At 38.6% G+C, this 21,564-nt stretch overlaps 2 protein-coding genes across 3 annotated transcripts in view; one reads left to right on the forward strand and one right to left on the reverse strand.

Annotated features, from left to right (window-relative positions):
• Positions 1-6,688, forward strand: part of caln1 (calneuron 1) — a 52,239-nt gene extending 45,551 nt beyond the window's left edge. For both annotated transcript variants that reach the window (XM_051863736.1, XM_051863735.1), the window contains exon 6: positions 2,087-6,688. In XM_051863736.1, the coding sequence (XP_051719696.1) occupies positions 2,087-2,214 (128 nt within the window). In that variant the 3' untranslated portion in view covers positions 2,215-6,688. The remainder of the gene's footprint in view (positions 1-2,086) is intronic.
• Positions 6,689-8,870: 2,182 nt separating this feature from the next.
• galnt17 (polypeptide N-acetylgalactosaminyltransferase 17) lies at positions 8,871-20,877 on the reverse strand. The gene is given in 13 exon segments (XM_051861950.1): positions 8,871-11,239; positions 11,334-11,495; positions 11,939-12,034; positions 13,122-13,259; positions 13,338-13,523; positions 13,683-13,800; positions 14,565-14,762; positions 16,479-16,653; positions 17,878-18,044; positions 18,417-18,471; positions 18,474-18,599; positions 18,740-19,019; positions 20,309-20,877. Coding segments are annotated over 13 exon segments (1,851 nt in total). The 5' UTR covers positions 20,312-20,877; the 3' UTR covers positions 8,871-11,092.
• Between the last annotated feature and the right edge of the window lie 687 nt (positions 20,878-21,564).

A 21,564-nucleotide genomic window follows, 5' to 3' on the forward strand; every position in this document is an offset into this window, starting at 1 on the left:
TGTTCAGTATGTTGGCGTATGGACCACACTAGCAAAGTGTTACCATTGCAGGGGTCAAGCACATCCCTCATGCCAACGGCGTAAGTTTCTGTCCTACCAGCAGTAACAGATGTCCACAGCGCTAAAGCGACACTCATCCACACCTTCTGTTGAGCCCTCTGTGTCTTTATGAATCATTCATGGAGGCACCTGGGCCGAGCTTAGGTGTTGTCAACAGACCACACACTGAGACTATGTTAATGTATCCAGAGAGTCTCTTTAACAAAAACTATATGATGTGTTTTAGAACTAGCCAAGCAACTGCCATTGAGACTAACAGAAGTGCTAACAGATTAGCATTTAGCAGAAATGGCATACTTAAAGGGTTAGTTCACCCATAAATGAAATTTCTGTCATTAATAATTACACACCATCATGTCGTTCTAAACCCGTAAGACCTTTGTTCATCTTCGGAACACAAATTAAGATATTTTTGATGAAATCCGAGAGGTTTCTGATCCCCCAGGTAGTAAAGAGATCGTTAAAATAGTCCATGTCACTACAGTGGTTCAACCTTAATGTTATAAAGTAAAGAGAATACTTTTTGTGTGCAAAAACAAAACAAAAATCACAACTTTATTTAACAGTTGAATAATTACCTTGACAGTAGTAATTAAATTGCTGTCTATGGAGGAGTCAGAGAGCGCTCGGATTTCATCAAAAAGATCTTAATTTGTGTTCTGAAGATGAACAAAGGGGTTAGGAACGACATGAGGGTGAGTAATTAATGATAGAAATTTCATTTTTGTGTGAACTAACCTTTAAAATAGGACTTAAGTGTACTGCTGAATGTTCTGACTGTAAGAATTTATAGTAAACTTAAAAATATGCTTTAATGTCATCCCTATTGATACTTGTATGTCGTGTTTAAATATATTTGTAATTAATTTGTAATAATGAAGTTGCAATTTAGTATTTTAAAATATATTAACTGTGATATTGTGGTTTTACCATGTAGGAAAAGTTCCTGGATCAACATCCCTGTTGATCCTGGAACAAAATTCCAATCAACCAATCAAATTTGAGGGATAGGTTTACAGTTAATGTCAAGTTTAGGCTTACAACCAGGGTTAGGTACTTCTACATCAGTGTTATTTTCCCTCTGGTTTTAGAGATAAGTTATGGATACGGTTAGGTTTAGTTTTAGGAATAGGGTTAGGACAGAATTTTTGGACAGGAATTATGTTCCAGGATCAACAAAATATGTCGATCCAGGAACATGTTTTACTTTAAAGTAACTTTCAATTTGACATTATTGTACATTACTTTGACATTATTGCACTTTTTTTTTTAAATGTAAGTGTATCAAGTCATGAAAGTGTACTCTCTTTAAGTACACTTAAGATGCCTTAAGAATATGCTTTTAAGAACTGAAATACACTACAAGTGCACATTCAATACAATTAACCATACTTCTTTTTCACAAGAGGGTTGCAGTACTGTCGAGACTTTTTGAAGTTCAAAACATGCTGAGCATGCTGCGAGACATTTTATCTTGACTTTTATCTGCTGCCATTTGGAAAGGAAGAGTGGGGCAAAATCGAAAGTTCTCTTTAGCAAAACACACGTTTGCTCATTATTGTGCCTCCGCTCTGCCGTAACCAGGCCAGGGATTGGCTGCAGGGGGCGGGACTTGCTGACTAGCGCTCTGTGCCGGAAGGAGGACTGGAGCGGAAAATGATATCACAGGGTGAGACTGGCACACAATCTGTCTCACTGTGTGTTCCAGAAGCACCTAATAACTGGCTCTATTCTCAGCCCAGACCCCACTGTCACCCCACGCTTGTGAGCCGAGCAGCCACATGTGCTCAGGTGAACCTCAAGCCCCAGCGAAACGTCTCCACCTCGCAGCTGCGCAAGAAAAGCTGCTTTATTTAGACGGGTCAGATTGGCAGATGAAAGGCGGTCGCCTAGAATGCAAATCGACACCTACACTTTCAGACACAAGTAGAAAAAGCATTCAGATTAGCAAATATGCTAATCGCTAACTGTTTCTGTTGTTTTCCTGAGGATCTCAGGATTAATTGCTGTTTTTGTGTCATTGCAGTTCATCCCAAAAAGAAGAATCGACAGACGTGCGTGCGCAAGAGCCTGATATGCGCTTTCGCCATGGCCTTCATCATCAGCGTCATGCTCATCGCGGCCAATCAGATGCTGCGCAACGGCATGGAGTAGCGACACCACTGTGAGCGGGGCCGAGCCTGCATGTGCATGTCTGTCGATGAAGTTGTTGAAAACTAACACTCGAGAAACAAAACCAAACACCTCACTACTGAAAAGAGGAGCTTTTTATTCTTTTTTTATTTGTATTCTCCTGTTACTTTTCCACGCGGACCAAGAGACACAGGAAGTGTACGGCGAGCCAAGCCAGCATGTTACACGGGGCCTCATCTCTCAGGCAGGGACTTTAAAGGGCTGACTTTCTGCTTTTCGTGCCACCTCTGTTCCCTAATGCAATAACACGCAGGAGTTCATAAGCACCTCTCCTGCGACACTGTCTCCTCCGTGGCTCCAGATATTTCAGAAGGGATTTGCTGATGAGCTTCTGCTGGGTTTGGGCCTGCTGTCGATGTAGGAAGGCAAAAGTAATTGGCAACTCATTACACCTTTGTGGAGGGAGAGTTACAGCATCCACTCCGGAGACTATTTATGTCTGCTCTTGCCAGAGTGCTTTTCTGGCTTAGGGGATGGTGGGAGGCTGGGGAAGGAGCATTCGTTGTAGTCCATAATTAAATTTATAGTCATCAGCTCCAAAAATCCATGAGCCTGATTCATAGTTTTGATAATTTCGAATGTGTTCTGCTATTTGATTGTGCGATCTTACCATGCTTTTTCTGAAGTGGTTTGTAATGAGCACGTCCACGCGAAATATTGAAACGCCACAGAAAGTTACACAGATTTCAACAGAATTAGAACTACCATCATTCAGAAGTTCTACACTTTAAAAAATGCTGGGTTAAAAATAACCCAAGTTGGGTTAAATATGGACAAACCCAGTGATTGAGTTGTATTAACCAAGCGGTTGGGTTATATGTTTGACCCAACCTGCTGGGTAGTTTTATTTCACTCAATTATTGTTTAAAAATAACTATATTGCTCACCTAAAATGAACGCAAAATAAGTTGGAAATGAACATTTATTAATATGCTTAATAAATAAAAATTATATAATAAACATTTATTAAATTGCATATTAAGAAATGTTCACCTTTTGATTATTACTGTTGCCTCTACTAATTATGTGTCTGATTTTTAATTTTCAACCTATTTTGGGTTCATTTTAAGCCAGCCATATAGTAATTTTGGTCTCACTTTTGATTAGGGTCCAATGCTCACTATTAACTACGACTTTTGCTTGAATAAACTCCTAAATACTGCTTATTAATAGGTAGTAAGGTAGTTAAGTTTAGGTATTGGGTAGGATTAAGGGATGTAGAATATGGTCATGCAGAATAAGGCATTAATATGTGCTTTATAAGTACTAATAAACGGCCAATATCCTAGTAATATGCATGCTAATAAACACCTAGTTAATAGTGAGAATTGGACCCAAAACTAAAGTGATACTGTAATTTTTAAACAATAGTTGGGTTAAATAAAACTACCCAGCGGGTTGGGCAAACATTTAACCCAACCGCTGGGTCAAAACAACCCAATCGCTAGGTTTGTCCATAATTAACCCAACTTGGGTTGTTTTTAACCCAGCATTTTTTTAGAGTGTACTCATTCCCCACCATTTCCCTGATTGTTCCAACAATTTTGTACACACTGGTAGAGCATGGCACTTGAAACTGGTTTGATTCCTAGGGAATGCACATACTTATAAAATGTATATCTTGAATGCATTGTAGGTTGCTTTGGATAAAAGAGTCTACCAAATGCATTAATGTAATTGCAAAAAAAAAAAAAAAATTTCGCTGTATTTTGTGTTGCTTTCAGTGTAAAAATATCTAAACATTCTTAAAACATTATTTACTTTGCAAAATTGCATAAATATGGATATTTATACACTTTAATATATATATATAATATAAACAATTATATATTTAATTAAATATCATAAACTTAATTCTTACACGATTATATGATCTTTTAAAAAAATACTTCTGAAGTTTATTTTTTATTTTTTAATATGTTTCAGTGGAAAACTACGGAGACCCGCACATGTCATAAAGGGGGAAAAAATATGTATATTGTGGTCATGAATTTAACAATTCCCATGACTTACTAATACGTCAGCACGTTTTACTAATTTATTTCATTGTTTTGAGTAAATTGTGTGCACAATACAATAATTCATTCTTTCGTTTTACTAAATCGTGGCCACAGTGTAATAATTTGATCCCTTTAGTTCAGGAGTGTCTAAACTTGGTCCTGGAGGGCCACTGTCCTGCAGAGTTTAGCTCCAACTTGCCTCAACACACCTGCCTAGAAGTTTCTAGCCTATAGTAAGACCTTGATTAGCTGGTTCAGGTGTGTTTAATTAGGGTTGAAGCTAAACTCTGCAGGACAGTGGCCCTCCAGGAGCAGGATCAGACAACCCTGCTTTAAAGTAAAATAAGGGTACGAATTAGTTCAACGTGGCCACAATTTACTAAAACGAGGGAACGAATTAAGTCGTGGGAATGAATTCTTATTTCGTGGCCACAATTTTTAATAAAATGAGTGAACAAATTAGTCAATCGATTAGTCAATACTAAAACAAGAACGATTTCTTATTTAGCGAATTAAAAGAAGATGCATTTACTTGAGAAGCTAAATTAAAATAATGATACAGTTTTATATGATATATTATGAATGTGTATATATAGTAGTATATGTTATTTTATACACTAAATGTATCTTGTTTTAAGAGTATTTAGATATTTTTAATGGAAAACAAAAGAAAGATACTGATGAAAGAAAACTATTTTAGCTAATTTGATTATGCTTTCAACTACCAATAAGACTGTAGAATACTCTCAGGTCTTTTTAACACATTTTACCCAATTTAAATCCGTTCCAAATATTTTCTGCCAAAATTAGATCATAAAATGTCGGCAGGTTCCGTCTCAAACTAGTGTGTGGAGAACAAAATGTGTGCTTGCTTGTAGTTTGCAGTACTTCAAGGTGGTTAATGTGGCTTAATGGTACTTTATGGCCAGTTATTGCTGTTTCAAGGGTTATACTTGTCGAGATGCACATTTTCAGCATTTCTGAAAGGTTTATGATGGCTCTCAGATTTATCTAGTGGATGAGCTTGGGTTGTTTTACTAGGGGCAGTGTTTTACTCCCATCAACCATACGCCCAAACCCACCAGAAAAAGCTTTCAATTACTTTCTTTTTATTTTGTCAGTGTCCTTTTTTGAGCTGCATTGCAGACATCCTTCACTTGTACATGTTCATATTGCATCTAAATCTCTGTGTCTGCATTAAAGCCACGGTAGCATTGCATTGTTGATGTTTCAAAAGATGTGTACAGCCACAGAAATGTAACGAAGATGCTTCAAGTCTTAGAAAACGGGATTGTAAAAAGGAAAAGAATGATTCTGGAAGATGATTGTATCTTTCACACAGGTGCGAAGGCTAAAACTGTGCCTGATGCAGTTCTTTTCTTTGTGTTTCATGAATGTCAGTCTCCTCTGGACACCTGTAGAAAACACACTGGTATATGTTCTCCACCATGTTTCCTGAGGTCTGCTTCTACTTTATAATGCATGTGAATGAACAGAACTCTGTAAATAGAGCTTTACATGTGTGTTTTCTGTTTGTGCATGATAGTTTAAAACAGTACATTCTGCACAGATCTTGTCAGGCCTACTGAGGGGCTGGCTGAAAACAATACATGTCTGCCAGCTCTCCGTTCTGACTAAAGCCATATTTGTCTGCACAGGTGTACTGAAGAGAATAAAGCTGCATACACTGAAATTATAAAGGTATAATGTTAGTCCAACCCTTTTTTCCTCACTCAAATGTTGATCCATGTGCACATTTCATTTTGGTACAATGGCGACACCTGGTGGTTAATGTTTGAACTGATGAATTCATTGTGTTTGTCCTCATACTGTCCTTGTCTGATCCAGAATGTAACATTAGCTTGTAGCATTCAACTAAAGATCTGGATGGGTTGATAAAATAATATATATTATGTGTTTGCATATTTAGATTATTTTGATCTCCACAATTATGTGGTGAATGTAAAAATAAAATACATTAATTATATTTTGGAGTTGGCGGATTGGATTGGGGTTTTAGAAATTTATGAATGTTAATGAATAATTACACAGCCAATTATTTCAGTTTATGTCATTATCCTATTTAGGCTAAAGACACTATTATGAAACAGCCTTTTTAATAATTAAGACAATAATGTGCAAAGTGTATAAATGAGTTCCGTATTTAAAGTGGGTTGTATTTCAAATGAAGATTTTAGGGTTTGGAAAAAAGGGTGATTATATGTGGCATTGAATTTAATTGTAAAAAAAAAAAAAAAATGTATATAACCATATTCACTTAATGATAGATCTGTACACTTTGCATGCAGAATATTTAGCTATGTAGTTTGAGACTAGCTTGTTGCAAGCTGCCCATAGATGATTTTAATATACATAATCAAATATGTACAGGACAAATGCATAGAGTTTATGCAATAAAAAGCATTTTTGTAATATTTGTGGCATCTTCACTGATTCCCTACTGTTTCCTAAAAAATAAACATAAGACATATTGCACTGTTAACACACTATTGATCAGGCTCTATTAATAATACTGTTTTTGTTGCACTGTGTATCATCATGACCAATGCAGTACTGTAAAAACAAATGGTCCGCTTTATTATGAGTGCATGATTTGAATAGATGGACGTAAAATCGATATTGTTCCACTGTCACAAGGACGCAGCTTAGTTAACTTAGATTTTAGACCCATCATTGCCAATTACTTTACAATTGTCTATTTTTCCTCCACCGATGAAAATAGTTCCAAAGGAGGCCACAGCAGAATTAACCGCAACACACGGCAACAGGGTTTTGGACTTGAATGAATCAGAGTTTTGAAAGAATTGGGTGAGTGAATGATTCACCACCACCCTAGAGGCGCCCCTGCCTATCACTAAATGCTGGAGCTAGCAACAAAGGTGTGGTCAAACAGTGAAAAGTCCAAATTCAGTAAAGGGGGTCGCACACTGGCATAGAAGCGCAGAGCCGTGCCACGTCTTTAAAATTCGAACACATTTTATTCTCTGAGTGTACACACACCGGACGCTGTTCAAAATCCTGCCACGCCACAGGGCGCCACTAACATAGTTTTCTATTAAATTACATTATATGTGTCCCATATCGTCATAAATGAACATACTGACTTCACCCTGTGCTGCAAGATAGTTTACAGCTTGAATAAAGTCTAAACATAGGGAAAAATGTATAGGCCTTTCTAATTTTTCTTTTGTTTTGCCATTTTTTCCATACACTACCTGAGTGCAAAAGTATATACTTGCCTGTTGTACTTACATTCACTGTCGTGTGCTTCCACCTACTGGAGGTACCAGGTCATAACACACTTTTAGAGTTAACCGTACTTCAGTAGCGTAGGGATAACGAAAACGTCGACTAAAAACTCAATGGAGTTGTGAAATATCCTGAATTGTATGCCACGAACATCAGAATCTTTAAAGACAAAATACGTAGTGGAGGAAGATAGCTGATATTATCGGATTTTCAGGTGAGATTCTCAATTAATTCAGTTAACGTACGCCCTGAGGTAAAATGTTCAGTGACTGAGGATAGCAACGAACGATTGTTTTTAATTGTACAGTGTACAGTCAAAACATAACGTACAATACAGACATTATTTTGATTTCATAATGTCCTTAAACATAATATTTTTCACCACAAACTGACAATAGAATGTGCGCGTCCAGTGTGCAATGCCAGTGAGTTGACCGCGTTTGGGACGCGCTCTTCCAATTAAATTTGAGCACCGGAACTAACTTTCACTGACAGCACAAACACAAATGGTGGTAAGTGAGGATTTTTTGCCAAAAAAAATAAAGCGCTTATTCACAAACATAAGCCATATCTCTCAGCTCTGAGGGTGAATCACTAAGTTAATGAGCCAGTAATGAGTCATGATGATCAATATTAACCGTGATGAACTATGGAGGCGTATCATCTTTTTTTAATTATTTACTCTTGTGCTATGAACTCCAAAGTCATTATGTGTATTTGAGAGCTATGAACCACTACAATTACTCACTGCTTCACAGCTTACCATAAAATGAAACAAGCCAATACAACAAAGAAAATCCATAAACCGATATACAGCAGAGCTGTCTATAAAGCTGCCAGAGTTGTTTAATATGGAGAGATGAAACAGAATATTTGCCCTAATTCGAGATGTAAATGCATAATAAACAGCGGTTGAATATTTAACAGCCCTCAAACATGTGGCACGGCTCACATGACTGGGAGTTGTCAGTCAGAGAGCCTGAAGCATCACAGCAGGAGAGGTTTGGCTCAGTGGTGGGAGGCGCTCAGAGGGTCGATTAGTATGCACAGTTGATGCTCTTTTAAGTTAGAACAGTCTTACCATTGCTGAAGGAAGGTTTGTTGCGTGAGGAAGCTCAGCTGGTGCTTTCTGACACGTCAGACCAGTCTCTTAGTAGCACATCAACCTCCTGTCACTGGAACATTGTAGTGTTTGCCACAAATCTTCAAATGACACCCTAAAATGATTTTGTGGAGGGCAACTTTGATCTTTAGATATACCGCTGTGTCGCTGCCAACAGTTCCTCAGGTAAAGTAGCAATTGTGGTACTTATATAGGGCATTAAACTTCCCTTTTAGACACTGAGCTCTACAACTCTGCAGTTCACCATTTTATTCAAATCAGTCCTATTCAAAATGGAAGACGTATGGGTGCAACAACATCTAAGGAAAATGTAGTTACATGTACAGTTTATCACTCATTTAAAGTGTTCTTGTGTAACTTGGTCGACAATCCCTGCCGATCATTTTCCCATATTCCCTTCGCCTACATACTGGCCTTGTTGCTTTAGAGTATGGTTCAAAATACCGGTATGACTACTACAGGAACCATTCAGCAGAAGATAGAGCTCAGTTACCATAGTTACTATTAAACTGTGCACATATCATAATGCCATTCTTGTCAAGGGTTACTGTATACAAATATGCGATAAATAACATATTTCCAGAGCAGACAGCTTATTAAAACAGAAAGCAGACTGGGATCCATAGCCACTTACAGTGGGAACTTAAAAACAAGAGAATGGAAGAAGAAATACAACTCAATAATACTAAAAAATGAAGTCTAAATAAAGCTGTTTTCCAAGATAGGAACTAAATTTTCATGTATTTAATTTAAGAGTAGGCTTAAATGATGCATACAATAATGTATAGAGTATTTGCAATACAGCAGTCAATCATTTACAACGTTTAATTGTCATTTTGGTTTCAGCACTCAAAACTTGAGTCACATAGTTGTTCTCATGGTTGAACATCAAATATCCTATTGCAAACTTTAGGAACTTCAACATACACCGATCAGGCATAACATTTTGACCACCTTCCTAATATTGTGTCGGTCCCCCTTTTGCTGCCAAAACAGCCCTGACCCATCGAGGCATGGACTGCACTTGACCCCTGAAGTTGTGCTGTGGTATCTGGCAGCAAAATGTTAGCAGCAGATCCTTTAAGTCCTGTAAGTTGCGAGGTGAAGCCTCCATAGATCTGACTTGTTTGTTCAGCGCATCCCACAGATGCTCGATTGGATTGAGACCTGGGGAATTTGGAGGCCAAGTCAACACCTCAAACTCTTTGTTGTGCTCCTCAAACCATCCTGAACCATTTTTGCTTTGTGGCAGGGTGCATTATCCTGCTGAAAGAGGTCACATCCACCAGCAATTACCGATTCCATGAAAGGGTGTATATGGTCTGCAGCAATGCTTAGGTAGGTGGTACGTGTTAAAGTATCATCCACATGGATAGCAGGACCCAAGGTTTCCCAGCAGAACATTGCTCAAAGCATCACACTGCCTCCGCCGACTTCCCTTCTTCCCATAGTGCATCCTGGTGCCATGTGTTCCCCAGGTAAGTGACGCACACGCACCCGGCCATCCACGTGATGTAAAAGAAAACGTGATTCATCAGACCAGGCCACCTTCTTCCATTGCTCTGTGGTCTAGTTCTGATGCTCACGTGTCCACTGTTGGCGCTTTAGGCGGTGGACAGGGGTCAGCATGGGCACCCTGACTGGTCTGCGGCTATGCAGCCCCATACGCAACAAACTGCGATGCACTGTGTATTCTGACACCTTTCTATCAGGACCAGCATTAACTTCTTCAGCAATTTGAGCTACAGTAGCTTGTCTGTTGGACCACACGGGCCTTGTGCATCAAGGAGCCTTGGCTGCCTATGACCCTGTCGCCGGTTCCCCACTGTTTCTTCCTTGAACCACTTTTGATAGATACTGACCACTGCAGACCAGGAACACCCCACAAGAGCTGCAGTTTTGGGGATGCTCTGACCCAGTTGTCTAGCCATCACAATTTGGTCCTTGTCAAACTCGCTCAAATCCTTGTGCTTGCCCATTTTTCCTGCTTCTAACACATCAACTTTGAGGACAAAATGCTCACTTGCTGCCTAATATATCCCACCCACTAACAGGTGCCGTGATGAAGAGATAATCAGTGTTATTCACTTCACCTGTCAGTGGTCATAATGTTATGCCTGATCGATGTATAGTTCAAGTGCCTCAAAATCTTTTCATTGCGCTGAGGTTACTTTAGGAACCGTTGATGTTCTTTAGAGTTCTTGCTGGAACTTATGGAATCCAATGTTCCCGGATGTCTAGAGTTTCTCCAAAAGGAGGAAATCTGAGAAACCTAAATGGTGCTTCAAGTATCTTTTAATCTTTTTGTAACGTGGAATGTAGTAAGACCCAAAACACAACAAACGCGAACAAGATCAGCTTGAGTTCCACAAAACTGAATCATTTTTCAAGTTCCCAAACACTTGATGAAGGCCATTGAGATTCCCAACTTTCTAAGGGCACTGACTCACTGCCCTTGGTCCTGTTTCATTAAATTCTTGATGTTCCACTTCTGGCCAGTGCACGAACGCAGGATCAGAGCATAGCCAAAGTAGACATTAGCTGGTACTACCTCGAGACAGCGTCCTGTAGCTCGGTTGATGATTGATTCATTCTTCAGGGAACAAAAATAAAAAGAATCATTTTAGTGACCAAAGGCAAAAGAACAATTTTTACAAAGTGCTCTATATAAAACGCGACCCTTTCACCTGTGCAAAGTGCCAAGTTTTCTGGCGTACGCTAGAGACTTTCTCACAGTTCAGGAGCTGTGGGTAGTTGCTGATTTTATCATCCACCACACACCGAGTATCTTCGCCAGTGCTTCCCAGAGGACCCAGGAAAAGATAACCCTCCTTAGTGTAGCGACCCAGCTACAAAATAGACCACAGAGGGGATAATGTGAATTTATTTAATTCAGTGATTTGGTAACTGGGTCACTGAGTCATTCAGGGGCATTTTGGCACCCTAAGCTGATGATGTTTGCCAGACAGTTTTTGGCAGTTATGGCTATTTCCATAATGACAATTAATTTATTATACTTATTAGCTGGGTCAGGCTCCAGAGCCGATAAGAAAACTGGTCCAGACTAGATCTGGTCTCCAGATTGAATTCAAAACAGAAAATTGATATGTTTTCTTATTTCTCGCCATCTTGTCATTTTATTGCTTAGTTGCCACTGATGAACAGAATGCAGAGAACTGTGTCATGAAGAGACTCCCTCTAGACGTAACCTATTTCCTGAGTGCAGAGTGAGTAGAGGTTTAGTGGAGGTCAGGTCTGTGGAGATGTATAGCTGTGAGGAGTGTGGCTCTACCTGAGGACCCCAGCCATGGCAGGGATGCAGAGTTGCTGTGTGGTTTTCCTTTATGCCCTGGTCCACACACAGATGGGTCACATTGGTATTGCGAATCTAGAACACAATAAAAAGACTAAGCAGCTGATAGTTTGGCCTGCTTTTTGTTTGTTAAAAAGTTATTCTCTCACTATGAAACCTGTTTTAAAAAGCATTTTTTAATTATAAGACCTAAATAACAATGCCTCCCTTAAGTGATAGTTCACACATCTTTTACTCACCCTGATACCATATCACTTTCTTCTGTGAAAAAAAAGGAGATATTTTGAAGAATGTTCACATTGTTTTTTCTTCTATACAATGGAAAGTGAACGGTGAACGTCTGGTGCTGTCAAGCTCCAAAAATCATTAAAAAAAGCACCATAAAAGTTTCACAAAAGTGGTTCATATGACTTAAGCCTTATATTCCAAGGCTTCTGATGCCATATAGCTTTGTGTGTAGAACAGACTGAAATTCAAGTAAGTTTCGGCGGTTTGGTGTCACAACCTTCACTAAAATTAAATCATTGCATGTCTTGACAATACTTTTGAATGAACGCATATAAAACTTGAGAGCTGAAGTAAGATAATTGGTAAGATTTAGCCAAATAATGATTTTAAATTTGATGTATGCCTTACACTATGCAATTGTTTGGACTATACAAAGACTTGGAATATAGTACAAGAGCACACTTTTGATTTGAAGTGATTTTGTCTGTTTTTTGAGCTCAACAGCCCCAGTTTCCATTAACTTTCATTGTATGGAAAAGTGTGCTGAAGACATTCTTCAAAATTTGTTTTTGTCATATTGGTTTGAAGGACATGAGGGTGAGTAAATGATTTTTGGGTGAAATAACCATTTAACAATAACTAAGCAAAGAATGTTCTTCCAAAAAATCCTCCTTTACAAGTGCCAACTGTGTTGATCAGAGACCCAGTGTTAAGGTGCGGTCACATTTGCAGGCAAAACAAGTCCATTGTCTATTGTATCTATTGCCAATAGTGTATCGATGTATGAAGCACAGCTCACACAGATGTCAGCTCATACAGCAGCTTTCCGTTGGTCAACATTACGAATCCGCAAGACCATACTGAACCTGTTGCAAAATCTTGCAGAACAACTGCAAATTTTACCACAACTTTAGTCATTTTATGCGACACTCACTTCTCCATAAAAGAGAGTGTTGTTGTATCTCCTCATCTCTGGATAGATATTGTCAAGATACCACTCAAAGCTTTTGCATTGGAGTTTTTTCCTGAGCTCTAGTCTCTGGGATATGTCTCCAAAGTCAATACCATGGTTCTGCAGGGACAAAAAAGTGAAAGTACAAAAGGTTATACTGTTTATTATTATAATACTGAAAATGTGTTAATTGTTTACCTTCATCGGGAGGTTCCATGCCAAATACACATTCGATTTGTATTGGTCCATCCAGACTTCTGCCACTCGAAGAGCATTGCGTCTAGTGTGAAAGGCGATGTTACTGTGGTAGGGCTTTTTTGTTCTAGCAATATGTGCCACTCTGGAACAGGGCAGAACTTCCATGCTGCCCCCACACAGCCAAACCTGGGATTTGACAATATACACACACCTATAAAACTTCAGTATAATTTTAAAAGGAAAAAAGCTAAAATACATTTCAAATGAAGGTTCTGTGGACTGAGCGTAGGGAGGCTAAGTTATGAATGCTCTACTTTAGTGGAGGGATGTGGGTGGCATACTAACCCTGATTCCCAGCTCTATATTTTCGCCTCCATACACGTCCATCCCAGCGTCCAGTAGGCCCAGCTCCCCGAAGTATTCCCGGTTTACCACAAAAGAGCAGCCTATCATTGCAGGCGTCCTAAAAAATAGATTTTACACTGTATGTTTTCAATGCTGTTTTTTCTCTGATATACTGTATAATTAATGAAGAAATAATGAAGGTCAATATTGAAAAATAATTATAAACAATTGAAAATAATTTGAAATTGCAGTGAAAAATAAAATGTGTTTTATTTAATATGAGATACTTTTGGGTTTAAAAGAATATAGTAAGCACTTTTAAACTGTATTAAGACCACTTGCAGCCTTGCATTAGATTTTTTGAAACTATTATCTCTGCTTCTAACTGTGGGTGAAATTCAATGCAGTGATGAATTGCAATGTCAAAGGTACACAGTGTGAAACAATACTGTGCTAGAATATTATGCCAAGTTGTTTAGCAACATAAAACCAGTCACAAACTAAACAAAGCTTACCTCATTAAATATTAATATGCTTTGTACTGACCCATAAACTTTCAATGCACTCTGTTCCTGTGAATTTTCCTTCTATTCTTTGTATTTTTTGTATGTTCTAGAAAATTTAAGACGACTAGAGCAGATACATGAGGTGACATTTCCACAGCTGGACATGCTATTAAAACTGGTCGCTGTTTGTGTGCTGTACTTGTCCAACCAATGTTATTAACCTTGTATGCAAATATGAATGCTAATGTAAAAGTTCACGCATGTACATGGTGAACTCTTGTCACCTGGCCACCCAATATTAATTAGAAACCCATAGTATAAACAATGTGAAACCCAAAATTGCGTTCAGAATGTGAAAAGTCCAGTAGGATCATACCTGATAGGTGCAGAAGTGTCCCCCTCATCCCACCACTGTTTCGGTGGGCTAATGTACATACACCAGAGCTCCCAGTTATAGCCGTGACCTGAGTTCTCATAGCGTTCCAGCTCAAACGTCTCGTCTTTAATGTTATCTATGGATGGCAGGATGATCCTCTTGTGGTTCTCCTTGATTCTAGACAGAACTGGTTCAGCCCTGACAAGGGGATGTAGAGGTTAGATCATTATAAGCAAAGCTGTTTTCCACAGTGCTAATAACACTTCTTCAGCTCTGCTGTGGAGCTAAATCTAATCCTGGCTTGAGAATGTGTTGGCTGATTTCTCACCTCACATCAGCCAATTAGATGGACCTACAGAGAGCACATGAACCCTGTTTACGCATAGTATTAAAATCTGTTTCATCTGAACAGAAGTGCAGAGCACTTAATACAGGTGTGAACGGGGTACACAACGCTTAATGATCTGATTACAGAAAACCCATTTGTAGGTTGTGAAAAAAGCATGTGACGACATTTCATGCTGAAAAAAAAAAAAATTTGGTAACACTATTTTACGGTTTCCTATTACACATTTTCTAGTTACTATATAAAGGGTTAGTTCACCCCAAAATGAAAATTCTGTCATTAATTACTCACCCTCATGTCGTTCTAAACCTGTAAGACTTTTGTTCGGAACACAAATGAAGATTTTTTTGATGAAATCTGAGAGCTTTCTGTCCGTCCATTGACTGTCTTTGCAACTACCACTTTGAAGCTTCAGAAACTTCATAAAGAGATTGGAAAACTAATTCATATGAATCAAGCGGTTTAGTCCAAATTTTTTGAAGAGACTCGATTACTTTTTATAATGAACAGATTTAATTTAGGCTTTTACTCACAAGTAAACATTGATCAGCAAACATTAGCAGAAGCTCAACCGAACCTGAATGATGCACAAGAACAAACCTCTTCCGGAAGCTCAAACTTGCTTTGTAACACACGAGAATGAACCTCATTGGTTAAGCAACACAAATGAGCTGTCCAAATGGAGGGACAGAAAGCTCTCAGATTTCATCAAAAAGATCTTCATTTGTGTTCCGAAGATGAACGAAACTCTTACGAGTTTGGAACGACATGAGGGTGAGTAATTAATGACATAATATTCATTTTGGGGTGAACTAACCCTTTAATAACAGTCAATTATGCATTGTTACATGCATCTAAACCCTAAACAAAACCTTAACCCTAACTCTAATTATATAGTGAGTACGTGTAGTTAATTACTATTATTACTCATTACTTAATTGCATAATTACACTGTAACAAGGGCACCTTAAAATAAAGTGTAACCAAACATTTAAATCAGCCTAAGATGGTATGTATTAAGATGCTGGTCTTAGCTGTTCTCAGGCTTGTTTTAGAGGTTATTGAACCAGTTTCAGATGGTCCTAAACAGCTAAACACCAGTTTTGCAAGGCTGGGAGTCCAGATAGACCTTCTGAAGACAAGCTTGGTCAGGATGTGAGACCATCTTAAAACCAGTTTAATCCAGATAAAACCATCAAACCATTAAGCTGGTTTAAGTGTTGTTGTTGTTTTGAGTTTTACACTTGTATATCTGTTATGTGCGGTTTTGAAAGAAATAACTGTTTTGGAAAATTCTACACAATTAAAACTCATTAGTAAATAAATTTGAAATTTTTCCCCCCTGATTTGTTAGGCTATGCTACTTCTTTCACAAGAAGTAACAAGAGACATAGCCTATTTAAGATGCATGTTACTACTGTTGTAAACAGCTGTCTCAGATGAACACTTCTGTTTAGATCACCCAATATAGATGTTAATACCAGGTGTAAACAAGGCCTGAGGAGTCGAGGTGAGAGTGAGACCATCTATAAAACCAGCAGCATCATGTACAAGTGCTAAATTCTCACCATGCAGGCGTGAACTCAACATGGGCATCAAAGAAGCCAGTCACCTCCCCAGTGGCCACTTTCCAGCCCTCGATGCGAGCACGGATGAGGCCCTCTCTCTTCTGATTGCGCACTATTTTGATAAGACCCGGGTAGCGCTTGTTGACATACTCCTCCAGTGGCTCTTTCAGTTGCACTGTCATGCATAAACACACACACACATAAACGGTAAAGAGGGAGAAATCTTGTTTCATGGTGCATGAGTGCTCGTTGCTGTGTTTAAACCACACCAGAGGGAATGTGTCTCCTACGCCAAAAGTCTAACGTGCCTTTGATCTGTGCTACGGGGATCCACACCATCCCCCTGGAAAACACGTTCTTGGAAAGTGTTCCCTTTCCCCACGTTAAACACTGTCATCTGCATTCCGAGTGACAAACCGTGAATCACTGACATTATGAGGACAGAAATGGGTGTGCTGCTCGCCTGCCCCCTCGTTTCAGCAAATGCAGGCTTTTCCCCCTGCGCTGATGGACGGTTGGCCCTCCGCCACCGGCTCATGCCAACAATGTGATGGAAATTGAACTGTCTCTCTGGGAAGGCCTGAGCACACACTTTGATACAATAGACACGCATAACCATGTGCAACGTGAGCAAAGGGTGCTTTGGCAAAATACTCCAGTTTATAATTGTTGACACTCATGCTCAAATACAGCACGATGGGTTAAACCCTGTCAGAATGCTTTAAGAAACTAGATTTTTGCATTTTCTATTTGCCATTTGGTTTCTAAGGTGTTCTTATACAGTTGCTATAGGGGGTTGGATGTGAGTATTTGGTAGTTTCTTACTGGTTCAAAGCAAAAGAACCCAGCCATCTAATGGTGTGTTCAAGTCCTTTCGGAAAGATTGTATTTATGAGTTGAATGCACATGAACGCCACCACAATGTCATAATTATGAGTGGAAAACTCTGGATTTTCTTTGTTCCCAGAGTTTTCCGAGTTAAGGTCATGTCAGTAACAAAACTTGGCGGATACAATGGGTGCAGCATCTGTAGTTGACAGTAAATTGGTTAAAATGTATACTATTTGATAGTATTGTACAGTTACACAATTCAGTTTACATCTTCTTCAGAAATGGAATAAAAAACACACTTGATGCACATTTGTTGTTCATCATTGTAGAAGCAGAGTTAAAAAAAAAAAAAAACCTTGCTGTATTTTTTGTAGAAATGGTACATTGCCATCTTGCTCTAATCAAAGTGATTTGAACAGAATTACGACTTCCCAACTGGTAAACACAAATTTTCCAGGAGGACTTGATTTTTTCAAACCATTTTATGGTTCACCAGAGAAAATCATGTGAATAACCACTAAATATGTTTTTGTACCTTGTTGATTAAAGCCAACATTATATTTCTCACCATCATCACTGTTGTCATCCACCAAGATGATCTCCTTTAGAAGATGAGCGGGTGTGTGGTTGACAGCTGAATGGACCGAACGCAGGATGACGGACAACGCCTCATTTACGAAGATGAAGATAATGGAAATCTGTGGCAGGTCATGGGGATAAAAGGCCTTTTTGCATCTATAAAAACACACATACATGGACATACACAGAAGATCTTCTCATTATTGTTAAAACAAATCACCTCCGAACAGAAGGAGAGCCACTTCTTGCTTTGCTTATTTGCACATTCTCAATGTAGCAATTACATTTAGTTGAACTTATAAACAGCAAATGTCTCTTCTCCTCTCCAGTCTTGGTATATGGAAAATCTCATATGCAAATGGTTCTAAACATTCTGGATGGATTTTTGTTAATAAATGACAAATACGAAAAAGTATACAAGACTATGCTTCATCTTTGCTGGTCCGTTAACTAATTCCATATTACAACAAGTAACTGTAAAAAACGATAGATATTTTCAAGAAAAAAAAAAAGGTCACTGGCACTAACTTGCTGGGCCGATAATCTGGAATAGATCTATCCAGAGAGATTTTGTCACTCAGAATGCATTGTAGCCGTATTTCTCCCTCAGGTATTTAGCCTCCTTTTCTTCTGCCGGTGTAAGTGTGGCCGGTATACCTCCTCTACCTCGGCCTCCAAAACCTTCGATGAGTCCAAGAGAATTGGACAAGCCTATTCAACATAAATGACTCAATTAAATGGCTTTCTTGTTCTGTGAAAAGGCATTTTTGTGAATAATACTATGGTCAGACTTTACAAATTATTACAGTACAGCTACTTTGTGGAGTTGTTAGTGATAATAAAGGAGATACCATTCAGTTGTCTGTACACCACATCTTCCAGTGATCCCAGTCTTTTCAAGAGCACATCATGAGTGATGCTTGTCTCCTGAGCAGATCCGTTCAGATGTGTCTGTCCTCTCGCATCAGCAGCCGCCTGTTGACCAACAGCTTTGGTTGTGCGTAAATTGCACTTGCCCCAAAAAGTGATGAAGCCAGCCACCGTAAACACATTCAGCACCAGTAAGATTTTCCATCTTCTCATCACAAAGGCCATGAAAGATTTTGGTGTTCGGAATCCAGCGAATCGCATCTTGGAAGACATTTCATACACAATTTAACTTGTGATGTTCACTGAACTGATGGTCTATTTTATTGATAGACACAGTAGAAGAGACAGGAAATCAACAGGAGACGGATGGGACTAGAATAGAAAAATGACCTGGGCTTGACTCAAACCTAGGTCTACCAAGAGGCATGGCAAGCACTCACACTGCCCATATGTAGACAAATATTTTCGCTATTAGGTATGTATATGTTTCATTATTTCATTACATTCTCTGGAATAGGCCTACTTGATTCTAATTGGTCAATCGCGGTATTCAGCGGTTAAATATCTCTAAATAATGGCCACTGTAGTGTAACTATGTAAAACTGACCACGAAACAATCATATATGCCGGTGCTACTTTTGTCTTAATTATATCACTCCGCCGTCTCTCTATGGTCATATAAGCGCCATGTTAGAAGAATGATTAATTGATTAATTGACTTAAACTTTCGAATCGAAACGATTATGGTTATGTTCAAATGGCCTCAGAGGACTTCGGTATACTTTTATGGGGAACATAAAACTTCTGATACATGACTATAGATGGACTCAGGGTCTCCAGAACCACGAACTAGTAAGAGACATCGTTAAGAGCGAGGAGGACAAGTTTGGAATGACCACTTTTTAGCCTATTAATAATAATAATAATAATCATGTACAATCGTATTTAATAGCCCATTATTCCGTCTTCTTGCTAAATTGATTGTTGTCTACATATAGGACTATCACAAGTAATAAAATAATAATTAAATCCAAGTCAGTATTTTCATTGTCCATTTAGGTCTATTTATTTACTAAAGTAGCACTGTACAAGAGGGATAGCGTACAGGTAGCCGATCATTGTCAGAAAATAAACTATTTTAGGGTGATAATGAACGAATCAACGTACAATAAACTGTCATATTTTACATTTATAATTCTCTGCTAGCCTACTTCATTTGATGTTTTTGTATTCATAATTCCATATTTTATTTCTTAACATTATTTAACATTATCTATCATTTCTTCTGTCTAAATGCATTTGCTGTCTGTAAATGCACCTTTTCGTAACACCCAAAAAAATATGTTCTAGGTAGGCAGCTCACTAGGTTTTGAGACACAACAGGCTTCTGTAAATCAGACTTGCACATTATATTAATCTCCATCATACCCAACTGCTTTATCTGACCAAGAGCAAATGTAACTGACAACTTGAGTCATACTGTTTCTTGCGGTACTTGTTATTCGGCTGTTATAGGCTAGTTCGTTTAAAAAATTGTCATTACCACTTACCATTTCGGATTGGTAAAATGCATCCTGCACTTGAACATAGTGGAGTCCGCCTGTGCGCTTTCATCCGTATTCACATGTTCTTAAGAATAAAATCCACATGGGAAATATTTACAGCCTACTTAAAAGAGTCACAGCAAAGGTCTTCAACTGCAGTCATTCATCATAAGACATCTGTCAGTCAAATTCAAGAAGTCTTCAATGACAAACACAGCTGTTCTTTGCTGGAAATAATGTCAAAAGATGTTTCGAGAGGTCAGACTTAACCTGTGTGTTTGCCCTGGATAAACAGATGTAAGATCCCTTCACTTCAGCTACGAGACTCCGCAGACGCAACATCATCTCCAGCCGGATTCATCCACATCAAGCGCAGTGTTCATTATAAGCGCTATTTCATATCCTGCTGTTATGTGATGGTCTTTCCGTGAAACGATGATCCCGGAGCAGCCTGCATCTCGTGCCATCCACACTGTTTTCTGCAGTTAATGTGCCCTGTTAAATCGTTTTGTCCACATAATGCTGGATAGCGCCTCGGATGAGACTGATGGAAAACACGGAGTGGATGAAGCATGTGGAGCTTTGTGAAAATAAAGAGCTGCGCCGCTTAACTCTGTTCACCTATGATTTATACATTCAAAGAAGATACAGAATTACTTCCAGGCTAAATATGTTTCTAGTCTAGTAGTTAATATGACGTGTTTTGAGTCAGTTTCAAATAGAATTGAAAGGAATAATATAACACTGTAAAAAATTAAGATATTGAGGTACTATTTGAGGTAGATTGGCACACTGGTTGAACCCTCTGGAGAACCTCTATGCAACTTTGTGGACTACTATAGAAAAAATCAATGACAGTCTTTAGTGTTCTTGCATGAACGTATAATTTCTAAGTTCCTAAGAGAACTGCTCTTTTTGAAAAGGTTCCTAGAGCTTCTTCAGAGGGTTCCGTCAGTTTGCCACCCAAATTGTGGGTGACAAATTCACGTCAGTTTGATGTTTTTTTTTTTTCCGACATCAATTGGACATCAGTGTGTCGACGTCAAATGGATGTCAAGTTTTTGACGTCAATTTGACGTTTTTTTTTTTTTTTTTCCTTTGGTCTGGATGGTACATAATGTAGCAAAAGATCAGAAATGTACTTTCATGTGGTCACAACGCAAATCAAAAATTTTAAAAAAGATTTCCCTTACCGGTCATTTTTTAAATGTCAGTCTTTGTCTGCAACTGTTAACCACCTTAAATTGTATTAGGGTTTTAAA

Source organism: Ctenopharyngodon idella, chromosome 15 (genome assembly GCF_019924925.1).
Source record: "Ctenopharyngodon idella isolate HZGC_01 chromosome 15, HZGC01, whole genome shotgun sequence".
Classification (NCBI taxonomy): domain Eukaryota; kingdom Metazoa; phylum Chordata; class Actinopteri; order Cypriniformes; family Xenocyprididae; genus Ctenopharyngodon; species Ctenopharyngodon idella.